Here is a 14,377-nt window from a genome sequence, read left to right as displayed (position 1 = left end):
GATTAAATTGAAGTACATAATATCATCAAAAGACTCAGAGAATCTGGAGAAATCTCTGTGAACAAAGGACGAGGCTAAAAATCAATGTAGGATGTCTTAAAGCCAGACCTTTCACCAACTGAAAATATCTGCATCAGATGTTTAGAAACTGCTGTTAAAAGAAGAGGAGATGCTACACAGCCTGCAAATTCATAATGACCCTTTTTTCTTAAATTGGTACATTTCTATATTCTACTTTGAATAAACTATGGGTTTGTGAAATTTGCAAATCATTACTTTCAGTTTATATTTACATTTTACCCAACACCCCAACTTGTTGGGCTGGGAGTCGTAATGTTGTGGTGTAAAACAGTGTTGTTATTTGACAAGTTTTCATTTAGAAGACCTGTAACTGTGCTTCAGTTTGTTTGTAGGCTTTTATTATTGTGGATTTGTGATGTGCTTTTCTGTATTTGTGTAATACTAAACATCTAGAAACCATAATGTATTTGTTTTTCTTATGTTGACACTAGATATCACTAACTCACGCAGTTCAAGCAAGCAGGATTTGGTGTATTTTGCTGGAGCTTCTCACTTTGACTTTCCCAAGATCCACCTCCACAGCACTCTTTTCACTAAATGACAAAGGATTACTGCATCCTGATTTAGATTACAGCTCCTTTTTTTCAGCCCACCGCGTGTGCCATAACCGGATACTTTTCAGACCGAGTGAGTATTTCTCATTGGACCTGTGGAGATCCAGACAGACACTAATCCCTGCAGCGCTTACCATCCAGCGATCCAGGTCTGTAACATACCACTGACCCTGTTGTCACCCATGGGACTGCATACGTCTTGCACAGGAGGCTGATTTATGAGAAAAGGATTTTACAGCCAAATAAGAGGAGCAGACAACTAAATTTGGCTTGAGCTATGATTATTCAGTCAGAATTATCAAAATAAAACTTAATGTGACTTACTTGTGTTACACTGACCTTTCTAAATTGCACTGTTTATGAGGGTGGCAGCCCGCATTCATAACATGCTATACACAGTCAGGACGCTTCACAGCTCTTATTTTTAGACATCACATCCAACCTGCCACTTACCTGCATCACGTGAGGCGGAGGAGTGTGGAGGCGCGCGTAGCTGGCGGTCTTTGCGGTATGTATTGGCCAACTCTTGAAGAAAAAAAATAACATGGTTTCAACTTCAGCTTTGGGTCGAACTGTTTATTTCGTTCACGGGTTAGAAACTTATCAGCTTTTCGATGTGGTTGTGTGCGCAGTGTGATTTAGGTCATTTTCTTTTTTTATTTAATGCCAAATTTTTATTTAAGTAAAATCTGGAACATTGTCTTTTCATTGTTTAAATGTCAGAAGGCTGCTGCTCGTAATTCAGCAAATTCAATGACAAATGAAAGTTAATTCATTGAGACTGGAAGATAAAGCCATACAATGTGCTTTCCCTTTTCAATTTTATTTTAATAATAGGAAGCGACAACTACATCACGAAAAAACAAAGCCACGTGTTGGGATCGATGAGATCAGGGGCTTCCGACCATATTTACAACACCACAGAAGGAGTTGAAAAACAATGCAAATACCATGACCTCCACCAAGGAGGTCATGTTTGTGGTTTTCATGGGTTTTCTGTATACACAATGGCTCGAAGAATTTTGAAAGAATTCTAATTCAACTTTGTAAGGCTGTTATAGCGGGGTCACGGCAGCAATCTATTAGAAATTTGTTTTACATCAACAGAGGTCCTCAAGGTCAACTTATTGGTCAAAAATTGTGAAAAAGCATTAGAACTTAGAACCTATGATTTTTACAAGTGTGGTTTGTATTGTCAACATAATGTATAGAAAGTTACATTTGACTTCTGACCTCAAGGTCAGATAGAGACAAACTTTAATAGATTGTCTTTTTATAAAATGTCTTCTTCATAATATAATATAATATAATATAATATAATATAATATAATATAATATAATATAATATAATATAATATAATATAATATAATATAATATAATATGTCTTCTTTAAAATTATGTTTAAAAGTCTGCTGCCTTTCTATTGGCAGCTTTTAGGCAATAATAATAGTATATGGAGATTCTAAATATAACATCATAGTTTGCATCCAAGTATCATGTCATGTTTGACCTCTGACCTCACATCTGCCTTTCTTTTAAATCCAAAATGTGTTACATCTTTAAAGGTAGCATTTTCAGAAAGAATGCAAAGCAGACAATGAGCTCCTTTGGTGTAATATTATATAATAACTCAACTTATTTATGTCCAGTTACAATGTTTGTCCAATCAGATTTTGATATACTACAAACTTCTTAAATTATGCTCAAAAAGAAAAAAGAAAACAAAATAAATATATTTAAAATTCATTACTGTTCCCTTAAATGTATTTCCCATTCCTGCACAACCTCCCTGAACCAAGGGAACGTCACTTATTTTATTTTACTGCATATTATTTATAGGGACTAAGAGGTTCTAGCAGGGAGGGGGTAACCTCATATAAATTTTGCCACTGAACTAAAAAGACAAGAAGATAAGAATAGTCTGTTTCCCATCAGTCTTGTGGAAAGTGTTTACCACTTTCCATTCTCCTGAATGTTTTCAGCTCTGACTTGTTGGTAATTTGACAGATCATAACATGAACTCTAAAGAGCAGGTAGGCGGTGGAAAGGCAGCCTGACTCTATGTATAGCAAGAAGTCATAAAGTGTGAAACCTCACTCTGACATTTGGTGCCTGTTTTTTCTGGTGAGAACACTGCCGCATAGCAAGAGCAGGAGAAGCTGGAAGGGGCATCATTATTGTTCAGGGACACCCTTGAACCCCCCGCACCCCTAGTGCCACAAGAGACGGTGAAACCTGGCAGTTGGCACATTCAGATACTAACGGGTGTTTGAAGTTTCTTTGTTTTTGTGCGCACACACACGTACACACACACACACTTTAGATATCAGTAGGAAGAAGAAAGAGGTGATGAATAACATGATTATTACACAACTGATTATTACCTCCTCCAGTTGTGTACAACCTCAATAGAAATATTTTTTAAAGACTGTCCCTAAATATTGTGTGATATTCTAATAACATGTTTTCTATATTTAGCCACTTTAAAGCATTTCTGATGGTGTGTGAAAATGAAAAACTGAATTATACACAGTGTAAAAATGGCAAAAATATTCAAGCGTGTGCAACTTGAATGGCCGACCTTGGAAAATCAAAATCCTGAGGATGGCATCCATCAGCTAGTTCCTCTGTTACGCTGGCAGCATCTGTGAAATGCCCAAGTCTCACTTCCAAAGGTTTTGTGAACCAGTTATAACCAGCTCTGCCCCACTTAGAAATCTGGACAGCTGGGCCCACTACCACAGCGTTCCACCACCATTTACACGTACAGTATGCATTTGACTCCACAGTGTGAGCCTGCTGGTCCACATTTAAACATCCTGCTTACAGTCTGAATTCGTGGGTTTTTACGTGCTTCCAGTTGAGGGAGCTTTTCTGGTTGACACTTTTTAGCAAATGTTTTGCATTTCTTTTAACCGTGTGACTTTTTAGTAGCATTTGCGGGAAGGGGTTACATATCATTTGCCTCCTCAGCTGGTCATGGCTACATGCCCACATGCAACCTCTTCAGAAGATGGTTTATCTAGTCTGGGTGCAAAGGGCAAGCACGAGGTGTCCTTTAGGTCATCGGGTAATATGAGAAAGAACAAGGGCACACAAAGTAAAAACACTATTTTTAATGACTCTAGTATACCTACAATTACACTGCACCATAAGGTATAATTTAAGCAGACAGATCGACTGCATGATTGGGAAATCACACGTGCCATTGAGGTCCAGTCTTCTTCCTCAGGGCAATATTTACCAATCATGTTTACCATAGTTTCAATGTTTACGAGGGAACATTTAAGTCTCGGGTGAGGAGAACATTTTGGTTGTCAACATTTTTTATGATCCCTTGGTGAGTGCAGTGTCAGTGGCCATGTGACCACATGGTGGGAGGAGGCGCGCAAGGGCCACTCATTTGTAAGCTGAAGTCACTGGATATTGGACCTTGAAATAGCACTACAGAGGATATAAAAGGATCCTCTCCTGCTTGCTCCCAAAAGAGCGCAGCCTTGTGCAACAGCAAATAATACTGTGCAACGGCTGAATTGTAATTCGGGCAAGAGAAATGAGCCACTGGTGAGAAAAAGGATGACCACACAAGCGAAAAGAAGTGGATGTGGACAGAGCAGAACGAAGTAAAGGATTTGACAAGTGCTCGCAGGAGCTGCTCCGGCTATAAAAAGGATAAAGGACAATTGGGGACAAATAGGACATAGAGCAAAGGATACTGGTCTTTTTACTGGATTGTTGCATTCCCTTGGATTTCTCTCTTCCCTCCTCCTGATCTAAAAGACTAGAGGGAGACGAGCTGCAACCATTGCAGGCATGAAGTACAGCTACCGTGTGCCGGCGTCTACGTACGCACGCAGCTCACAGTACACACCAACTTACCACACTACCACCCAGTACACCCCCTCATATTACACACCGCCACCGTACACATCTTCATACACGTCCGCATCAAAGTACAAACCGACACAGTACAGCACCACATATTACACCCCGTCACACCACACGTCCACTTACAAGCCTGCATCAGCATACGTCCCTTCATACAGCAAAGGGTCACGGTACAGCTCAACACGTGGCACACAAGCACAGGAAAAGCCTGCACCTGTAATTCCTGTCACACCTGCCAAGAGGACAGTGCACTTCCCCAATGACATCATCTTCCAGGATATTGTTAGACGGGGAGATCTGGAGCAGATTGGTCGGTTCATGAGAGCAAGGAAAGTTCGTGTGGATACAGTTTTCCACTCAGGTGAGCAATATCTCCACAGCTTTGATTTTCTTTTTTTTATCTGCAGGTACTCACATCCAAAGTTTCTTAAAATATATGTATATATATTATTGTTGTTGGTAAAAGCAGTACTAGCTTCACTAATGACTGAGAGCTTTGATGTTAAACATTGTGCTAACCGCACTGGCTGCAAGGGAACTGATTATTGCTGCACTGTGCAGGTATGGCAGCACTACATGAGGCTGTGCTAACGGGGAACCTGGAGGTGGTGAAGCTGCTGGTCAAATATGGCGCCGATGTCCATCAGAGAGACGAGGACGGCTGGACGCCGCTCCACATGGCCTGCAGTGACGGCTACCCAGAAATTGCCAGGTAACGTGTGACTTTTTAACCAAAAGTGTACACTGATGTAAATATAGAGCAGCTGGAGGGTTATTAGAAGAAAAAGAAAAAAAGAAGCGGTTACTCTCTTGCCACTAGGGGACGACACAGCCGATAGCTCAGCATGTTTGATTTGACAGAGCTTTAGATCCCCTTTCTGATGCAAGCGCAAAGGGGACCTGTCTCTCCAGCTGGAATCGAACCAGCAACCTTTCGCTTGCCAAGGAAATGTGTTAACCATTGCACCTGTAGTATATACAAATGTGCTACAAAAATAAACTCTGCAGACAAAACCTATTTTTACATGACCCATGTAGTTTGCATGTGACAGCTGATGCTGGCATAAACAAGCAGCACCCACATGAAAAAGTGACATCACCATCATACCATCATCATCACAGTGCACAGCATTCAGCATGAAAGAAGCATCAGATTAGCTGAAGTGGGGAACATTTCTGGGAAGGGAATTAACAGAGATTCACCACTACAACTTTGAAACTTGACTCTATATTCTAATGTCACAAATCTAAAATCCATTTAAAAAATTAGATGCACTAATGATTAATGATGGCATGTATTCACGCACTTTTGTAATATGTATAAATATCAATATGTACTTCATTTTCTACTCAGATATCTGCTATCAATGGGCGCCAGCACAGAGGCAGAGAATGAAAGTGGAGAGAAGCCCGCAGACCTCATCGACCCAGAGTGCAAAGACCTCGCCAAACTGTTTGAGACTGGCTGCGTCTGATTGGATACCGGGTGGGTCCAAAGGAAAGCAAACAAAGATTACAGAAAGAAGAAGATGAGGAGCCGGAGCAGAACATTTCCACCACAGCTCACTTCACGACCGATCCCGTAAAGCAAGATTGTGTTTGCTAGTTTCAAAACTGTAGTACAAACACCTGCAGGTGTATTATTGTAAATTATTGCCTCAAAGCGATACTCCAGTAAGCTTTTTTTTTCTGGTGGTTATTTTTATTTAATTTCATTATATTTGATTTTATTTTTATGTGTATATTTGTCATACTACCAGTTTCAGCACTATGGCGTAACATGGAACATGGAAGCAAAACATGTTTTCTTGTCACATATAGTGTAACTGTCTGGAGAAATGTTTGACTTTCAGGATTATTTCAGTTTGGGTTATTTATCTGATGTGTTAGTGTTAGGCAGTTTTTACATTGCTGGATGAACTCTGAAAATTGTGTCTCATAGAAAGAGTTTCTTTACTGCTGGGCAGTAAGAGGATCATAAAAATGGATACTGATACCTTAGTATCAGTCAATCATCAATCAAAAAGAAAAAAATCACCAAAGCGCAAGCTTGTACAAGCTTTGTAACCCTGCAGTGTTTCCTCTAATGCATTACTTTCATTTATTTAGGTATAAGAATATAAATGCCAGCAGTGTAAGTCTTATCATGTTTTTGCTCAGTTATTATTTTTGTATATTTTCATAAATAAAGAAGCCTTTTATTAATTTGACTGACTTTCTGTTGTGGTCTCTCTAAGGAAAATGAAACTATATTACAAGAACTACAAAGTTCATAGTTATTTGTGCCATCACTAGTAAAGTACTTCAATCACTGGCATTTTCTAGAAAGCTACTATCTGGTATGTAACTAACTCACAACCTTGTGAGGCAAGGGTTAAGATACGCTTAGGGATTTGTTTGTTTGTTTGTTTGTTTGTTTGTTTGTTTGTTTGTTTGTTTGTTTGGGGGAGGGGGGGGTACAGGTTGCATTAGGTTGCAAAAGAAAAGCCCTAAAAATCTCTTGCCATTCAAATGAATCTAATAGCTATAGTAACGAAATACTACACGACTAAATAACAATGCTGATAGATGTTTCTGACAAACTTAAGACAGATTGTGTGTGTGTGTGTGCGTGCGTGTGTGTGTGTGTGTGTGTGTGTGTGTGTGTGTGTGTGTGTGTGTGTGTACACACACACTTTTACAGTGACTCAGAGGAACACTTGGTTTCTTAAATGAAGAGCAACCACTTGGTTGACCGGGCAATCCATCTGTTGAAAGGCTGCAGGGGCCTGGACCAGCACTTGTGTTTTATTTCTCCACTTTCTCTGCTCTGTGCTGTGGATAATGAGTGCTAAAAAAAATAAATAAATAAAAAAGCCTATAATAATAATAATAATAATAATAATAATAATAATAATAATAATAATAATAATAATAATAATAGTAATAATTACCTGCAACAAACCAAGTAGCAGCAATCCCACTCCAATTTCTCTAGCAACATCGTTTTTTGTTTGTTTGTTTGTTTGTTTGTTTGTTTGTTTGTTTGTTTGTTGTTTGCTTGCTTGCTTTTCTTGTTTTTTTATTTGCCTGAGTCACCTGGTTTGGACGCTCTATCACTTCCGTTTGTTTTCCCGGAAATGTTTGGTTGGCATTGGCAACGTTTTAGCCAGCTCTAACGCCATACAGCCACGTCCGGAGGAGTGTTTATACACGGGTTTGTTGAATATCCTATCTCTCATTCAGTATGCATCTGGAAATACACTATTGCGCTGATGTTTGTGTTTTCTAATACCTATCCTGCGCTAGTGAAATGAATGAAATTGTAGCTGTTACAAGCTAACGTTACGACAAGACAATGAAACTCAGCAGTCAGCTAGCTACATGCTAAATTCTCGTGTCGAAAAATATGTTGTTATTTGCCCCCACAGACATAACTGCTGGGGCACGCGTATCTCTAAAATACAAACTGGTTTAGATACAATGGTTTTTAATGGCAGTGGAAGGCTAAAACGCTGGGTTTCGGTTTGTAAGCCGATGCTAACACTGCTGAAGCTACTGGACTCAAAACGTAAACAATGGCTCCTTGTTTAGCTAACGTCAATATTTCTCATTTTCAAACTCCTGCCTGACATTAGCTTTACTAAAACTAGTTAATCTCAGCAACAATGATTTACTCGTTATATCTCTAATGTCACCGGAACTCATCGGATGACTGACTATGTTTTAAGAGCGTTAAGCCAGAAGCTAGCTAACACCACTAACCAGAATTACTACCATCTACACAATTAGCTTAAAAGTAACCAATGCTAAAAAAAAAACTATTTCTGAGGTCATGTGGGAATTAATTACCCAGTCACTGTTATTTACTGGCAGGACTGAGCTGAGGACTTCTGGACGTTTGTTTATACTTATATTCCACTCACCACAGAGGAGCGAGGAGCAAGTACAGACTCCAAACAGAATGACCAGGTTTGACCAAAGACAAGCACTTAAACACCCGTGATCACATTTAATTAGTGCTTTTGAACTGCGGTAGCTTTAGTTTAGAGTAAAAGATGAATTGACTGTGTGCTGTGGTGCTAATTTGAATGTTTCCATGTTTTCTGAAGCTCATCAGCTCCCAGGATGGTGAACAGTTACAAGAGAACTTCAAGCCCCAGATCCCCTACTAACAGTGGGGAGCTCTTCACCCCAGCACATGAAGAAAATGTGCGCTTTATACACGACAGTAAGTATGCCTGTCTAACAGTGATGTGTCAAACTCTCTTCATGAAAACATTCAGGATTTTAAATGCAGCTCCTTTAAAACTAAAACTGAATTGCCTGTCAAATGAATTTAATTCTGAAAAGGAAGATTCTTTCAGAACCTAAGACACATTCAGGTTGAGTTAAAATGGTTACTTTTCAGTTAACTATAAACTGTGTAACTATAACAGTAGACTATTTATCATATACATAATAGGGTAACAAATAGCAAGTTGGTTACACAAGACATTAAACAGCCTCTAAAGCATGAAAGCTGATTATATTAAAAATGAAACAGCATTTTGATCATTTTTTGTTAAATGTTTGTCTTTACAATGCAAAAGACACTTATTACGAGCAGTATTTGTAACTGGTTAGTCTGTATTCATTGTTGTCAAAGCTGGTCATTTAAATTTCATGGTTTAGTATTATTCATCAGAAGTTGCCAGGTCTCTTTGAGGCCTACAAACCCATCGTCTGTCTTGCAGAACATCAGTATCTTTGCGTGCCACTGCCACCTATAGATCAGCACAGTAATGTGGAATGACAGCCATTTTTAAGTCTTGATCTGCCTATCCACATGCAATAAACAAAACGGGATCCAGCTGGCAGCCTGTCCACTATTTCTGTGGCTACACAAAGAGAAGGACTATGAGAGTTAAGCCAATGCATATGCTACAAAGACACACTTGAGTGTAGTCCTCAAAACACACACTGTGCATGCTGATTGATCGGGATAAGGAACCACTGAAGTCTTCTCCAAAAAGAGACACACACACAAAACAAACACAAAGAAAACAGATCAAAAAGCATAGAGGAGAAGCACAAACAGTGGAAATTTTTTATTCTGCTTGAAAGGAATTCTTCGTCTATTGTGACCTGTTTGCTGTGCACCAGATCTCTGTGACAGATCTGTGACCAAGAGTAGCATGCATGCCCTTGGACATAACAATAAACGCCTACAAGACACTTATAAGCTGTATTGTACCATTAAACGGACACTCTTAAGGTTGTGCACACACTAAAGAAATTCTTGCAGTGTGCTTTTTACCCAGCTGTCCAGTCACAGTCATGCCAATCATGGTGCAGGGGCTGAATGGTTGAGCCCTTGGTATTTGTGTTTGCACCAGATGACAACGCAAGATTGCCACAATTTATGAAATAATACAAAATCAGTGTTTGTAGGATTTGTTTACTATTCATCTGCAGGCACCTGCCAGTATATTTTATGTCACAGCAAACAAGGAAAACTCTGTGGGTCTCTAATGCCCTTCAAGTCTGAGAAAAGGCTTGAATAGAATAGAATAGCCCTTTATTATCATTGTACATGTACAATGAAATTATAGGTGCTCCACGCCAACTGTACAGGAGTAAAATAAAATGGTAAGACAACAGGAATGTAGCTCCTCATGCTTTGTTAGTGAACACAGACCACAGTTGAAATTCAGTGATTACTTCCAAAACATTGTTAAAAGGACTTTAGTGATGATGGTTTAAGATGGCAAAAATTCATTTTCCACGCTCTGACACTGAAGCACTTTAAAAGGTCTGGAAATAATGCTTTGCAAGTTAGACACACACACACACAGCTCAGATGCATCGTTAAGTAAAACGTATTCGTCTTTGCTTATTTCGCAGCCTGGCAGTGCGTGCTCAGAGACATAAGATCAACGCAAAATAGTGACCGGAATGACCGTGGACCACAGGAGTATGTCGAGAAGAACCCAAATCCTAACTTACATTGTAAGTTCCAGCAAATGTTTATTTTTCCGTCACACTAAAAGATGAAATCGGTAAAGGACGTGCCGGTTAACTACTCGTTTCCTTTTCGTTCTTGCAGCTTTCACACCAGTGGACCTGAGTGACCTCAAAAAACGCAACACACAAGACTCCAAGAAGTCCTAGTCTTTCTCTTAATGATCCCATTGCTTTTTTTTTTCTCCCATACATTATCCTTGAGAACTTTTCCTCCGTCAGCCCTCTTGTCAGCCAGAAAGTTATCGTTGTTGGTCAGTCTAACACAGAATGCAAATCTAATTTCTAAACTCTGGACCATAGAAAAGCTTCTCTTCCTTCGCCCTCAAAGACTGACTAAAAAGAAAAAGTTGGATTTCTCCCCTCCTCTCTCAGTTCCTGTTTTTTCCAGTCGCATTCGATATGTGGACGAGACCGATGCAAAGATTCATCCAAAATTTGCCGACTTTGTACCTCAGCTTTTCTTTGTCTCCACAGGACGCAAAAGACTTCAGTCTTAAACGCGACGCTACAACTACTACTAATATGACATGGGAGGAAAATATGAAAGGGCTGACTTCTTATTTGTAGTTTTATTTTGTTTATCATTAATTAAGCAAGTGTAGAAGTAATTGAACATTCACACACACACTTTATGGGCGAGTTTTGAAAGCCAAAACAGAGTGTAAACAAAGCCAACATTTTTATTATACATTTTCTTGCCCTTGGTCGGACTTTATTAAGTAGAGGGCCTCCCCAAGTATTGATAAATCCCCCCCATTCCCCTCTTCTTTCCCAAAGCCTTGAAACAAAATGTTGAATAAAGACTTTTACAGTATTTGTAGTTGTACTTACTCTACATAAATACATCACTGTATTTTTATCACATTAGAATTCTAGTTATGTATTGGTCATGAGTTATAATTTAGTTTTTGATCCAGTTTATTTTCAGCTAGTTTCCAGAGTTGTTGCTCAAAAATGTTCAGATAGCTTTTGTTTTCACCAGTATTGGTATTGTTTTAATTGTTTTGCTTTTTTAATTATTATAGTATTTTATTATTTTTCAGATCCAATATTTAAAAAGTCAGCAATTTAGATGTATCCCTTTGCAAGGCACTTTACGCACAGTCGACATGTAGGGTGGAGCAGATGATACTCCAAAGGTAAAGACAACCAGGCTTGACCTTGTTGGGTGATCTTACTATGAAATCATACATATATGACCATTTTAGAGGTCTGATATTAATCAAAACCTCATTTTTAAGGAAGACTTATGCACTTTAATGACAAAAGTATTCACTCAACCTTCCAGATCACTGAATTCAGGTGTTCCAATCACTTCCATGGCCACAGGTATATAAAATCAACCACCAAGGCATGCAGACTGTTTCTACAAACATTTGTGAAATAATGACTTACTCTAAGGAGCTGAGTGACTACCAGAGTGGTACAGTGATGGGATGCCACCTGTGCAACAAATGCACTCATGAAATTTTGTCACTACTAAATAGTCTACAGTCAACTGTTAGTGGTATTGTAACAAAGTGGAGACGATTGGGAACAACAGCTACTCAGCCACAAAGTGGTAGCTCATGTAAAATTACAGAGTGGGGTTAGCAGATGCTGAGGAACATAACGCACAGAAGTCAACAACTACAAACTTCATGTGGCCTTCAGATGAGAAGGACTGTACAGAGAGCTTCGTGGAATGGGTTTCCATGGAAACAGCTGCATCCGAGCCTTACATCACCAAGTGCAATGCAAAGCGTCAGATTCAGTGGTGCAAAGCTCGCCACCACTGGACTTTAGAGCAGTCGAGACGTGTTCTCTGGAGTGATGAGCCACGCTTTACTATCTGGCAATCCGATTGGCAAGTCTGGGTTTGGGAGTTGCCAGGACAACAGTACTTATCTGCTGCATTGTGCCAGATGTGAAGTTTGGTAGACGGGGGATTAAGATGTGGAGCTGATTTTCAGTAGCTGGGCTCGGCCTCTTGGTTCCAGTGAAAGAACTGTTGCCTCAGCATACCAAGACATTTTGGGCAACAATTCGGAGATGGCCCCTTCCCGTTTCAACTTGACCACAAAGAAAAATCCATAAAGACATGGATGAGTGAGAGCTTGACTATCCTGCACAGAGTCCTGACCTCAACCCAACAGAACATCTTTGGCATGAATTAGATTAGACTGCAAGACAGGACTTCTCATCCAACCTGACAAATGTGCTTTGGGAAGAATGGCCCAAAATTCCCATAAACACTCCTAAACCTTGTGGAAAGTCTTCCCAGAAGAGTTGGAGCTGTTCTAGCTGCAATGGGTGGGCAGACATCATATTAAACCCTCTGAATTAAAATTGGGATGTCACTCAAGTTCACATGTGTGTTAAGACAGACGAGCAATATAGTGTATATAGAATAGTACTGGGGTGGCTGTAGCTCAGGAGGTGGATCAGAAGATTGTTGGCTTGATTCCTGGGTGCTCCAGTCTGAACCCAGAGTTGTTTTCTGATACATCCATCGAAGTGTGAATGTGTGTCAGTGTTTGATAGAAAGCCCGTAGGAGTTAGATAAAGCATAGAAATAAATCCTTTTATGAATGGGTGGATCAAATGGTGATTCTAAACTGGCTGTAGTTAAAAGGGTGTAAATGGTTATTTGTGTTTCTGTGTTACCCTGTGCATGGTGTACCCCACCCCTTGCCCACTTTCAGCTCTGCCTGACCTTGAACTGGATATGTGGTTAAAAATATCAATGGATAGATAGGTGATAGATAACTGTGTCTGAACTGACAGATTGTGCCAGCAAGGGATAACTAAGCCAAGGGTAAAAAGGTCTTAAATAATTTATTGAATTGGACTGGATGAATGCAGGCATTGTTAAAATATCCAAACCTAGTTGTGAGTGTGGTAATCTCAACCTGCACAGCTCTGTGTAGCTGCAGCTGTTATCACACCATCAGTGCCTAAAAATTGGATACTATATGACTCAATGCATTTTCTATTTCTAAATGCGGAAAAATTCTGAAATTGATCCAGAGGGTAAAAAAGCTGTTTACTAAGCTCTAAAAAAGCTATCTTGGAAAATGATGCTTTTATTCAAAGCGCTGTATTAAAGATTGTTATCCACACAGTTGGACTTTGATGAATAATTTCTTTGAACTGTTCTTTTTCCACAGTGGAATGATTGTACACCATACATCATTAATGACTTGAGAAAGAAAAAAAAAACACCATTTGGGCGCACAAGTTTGAATTTATGTATGCAAAAGTATACATGCAGGCTCACCCCACAATTTAGCAAGTTGCACCTTGATAACACACTTTTGTTAGCCATAAACATTTTTGGCATAATTCTAGGTGGACATTTGACCAGTCTTATGGGCAGAATTTGCAAAGGTCACTTAAATTGCTTGATTTCCTGGCACTTACGTTTAAGTGTAGTCCACAGATTTTCAGTAGGGTTGAAGTGGGGCTTTGGGAAGGCTATTGAAGCAGCTTTATGTTTATCCATGCCAAAACCAGTTGTTGAAAAACCAAATGTGTCCAGGTTTCAACCACTTAGCCACTGACTTTAGGTGAAGTAAGGTGATTTGGAGGTGGTCCTACTTCTTCGTTATTCCAAACACTTTGTGCAATGTAACTGTCAGCAGGCAGTGTCTGGTTTAGGTGCAGTTTGGACAATTGTGGGGTGTATGTCTATTTTAGCCCGTGCTTTACAATCATTCCACACTGGAAAACGTCAGTTCACAGAAATCATTAAAAGCCAAAAAATTACAATGACGATCGGTTATGACCACAAATATGTACATATTTATTCAAACTGACTAACAGTGGTACATTTGCTTTCTTTTTTATTTCAGTTATTTTATACACACATAGCTGTAGTAGTTTGTGT

The 14,377-nt window shown here is 39.4% G+C and overlaps 2 protein-coding genes across 3 annotated transcripts; both read left to right on the top strand.

Moving 5' to 3' along the window:
- Positions 1-4,040: 4,040 nt before the first annotated feature.
- ppp1r27a (protein phosphatase 1, regulatory subunit 27a) lies at positions 4,041-6,709 on the top strand. Its single transcript, XM_084924790.1, has 3 exons — positions 4,041-4,885; positions 5,086-5,236; positions 5,879-6,709. The coding sequence occupies exons 1-3, from the start codon at positions 4,450-4,452 to the stop codon at positions 5,997-5,999; spliced, it is 708 nt and encodes a 235-aa protein (XP_084780916.1). The 5' UTR covers positions 4,041-4,449; the 3' UTR covers positions 6,000-6,709.
- A 909-nt stretch (positions 6,710-7,618) lies between these two features.
- Positions 7,619-11,323, top strand: mcrip1 (MAPK regulated corepressor interacting protein 1). 2 transcript variants are annotated; one of them, XM_084926388.1, is made up of 5 exons: positions 7,619-7,720; positions 8,380-8,475; positions 8,616-8,734; positions 10,390-10,494; positions 10,592-11,323. In XM_084926388.1, exons 2-5 carry the CDS (start codon positions 8,468-8,470, stop codon positions 10,654-10,656), a joined length of 297 nt encoding a protein of 98 aa, XP_084782514.1. In that variant the 5' UTR covers positions 7,619-7,720; positions 8,380-8,467; the 3' UTR covers positions 10,657-11,323. The 2 variants fall into 2 exon arrangements, with proteins under 2 accessions (XP_084782514.1, XP_084782515.1); XM_084926389.1 differs by lacking the exon at positions 8,380-8,475 and having other exon boundaries at positions 7,639-7,720.
- Positions 11,324-14,377: the final 3,054 nt, after the last annotated feature.

Source organism: Perissodus microlepis, chromosome 4 (assembly GCF_051167445.1).
Source record: "Perissodus microlepis isolate ML-2025 ecotype Zambia chromosome 4, ASM5116744v1, whole genome shotgun sequence".
Taxonomy (NCBI): Eukaryota; Metazoa; Chordata; class Actinopteri; order Cichliformes; family Cichlidae; genus Perissodus; species Perissodus microlepis.
The sequence above is the reverse complement of the archived record's forward strand: the minus strand, read 5'-3'. Positions and strand labels throughout refer to the sequence as shown.

Coding starts and splice junctions, on each gene's coding strand:
- ppp1r27a (XM_084924790.1), top strand. CDS start 4,450: ATGAAGTACAGCTACCGTGTGCCGGCGTCTACGTACGCACGCAGCTCA. Junction 4,886..5,085: donor GGATACAGTTTTCCACTCAG/GTGAGCAATATC, acceptor TGCACTGTGCAG/GTATGGCAGCACTACATGAG. Junction 5,237..5,878: donor GGCTACCCAGAAATTGCCAG/GTAACGTGTGAC, acceptor TTTTCTACTCAG/ATATCTGCTATCAATGGGCG.
- mcrip1 (XM_084926388.1), top strand. Junction 8,735..10,389: donor TGTGCGCTTTATACACGACA/GTAAGTATGCCT, acceptor CTTATTTCGCAG/CCTGGCAGTGCGTGCTCAGA. Junction 10,495..10,591: donor CCCAAATCCTAACTTACATT/GTAAGTTCCAGC, acceptor TCGTTCTTGCAG/CTTTCACACCAGTGGACCTG.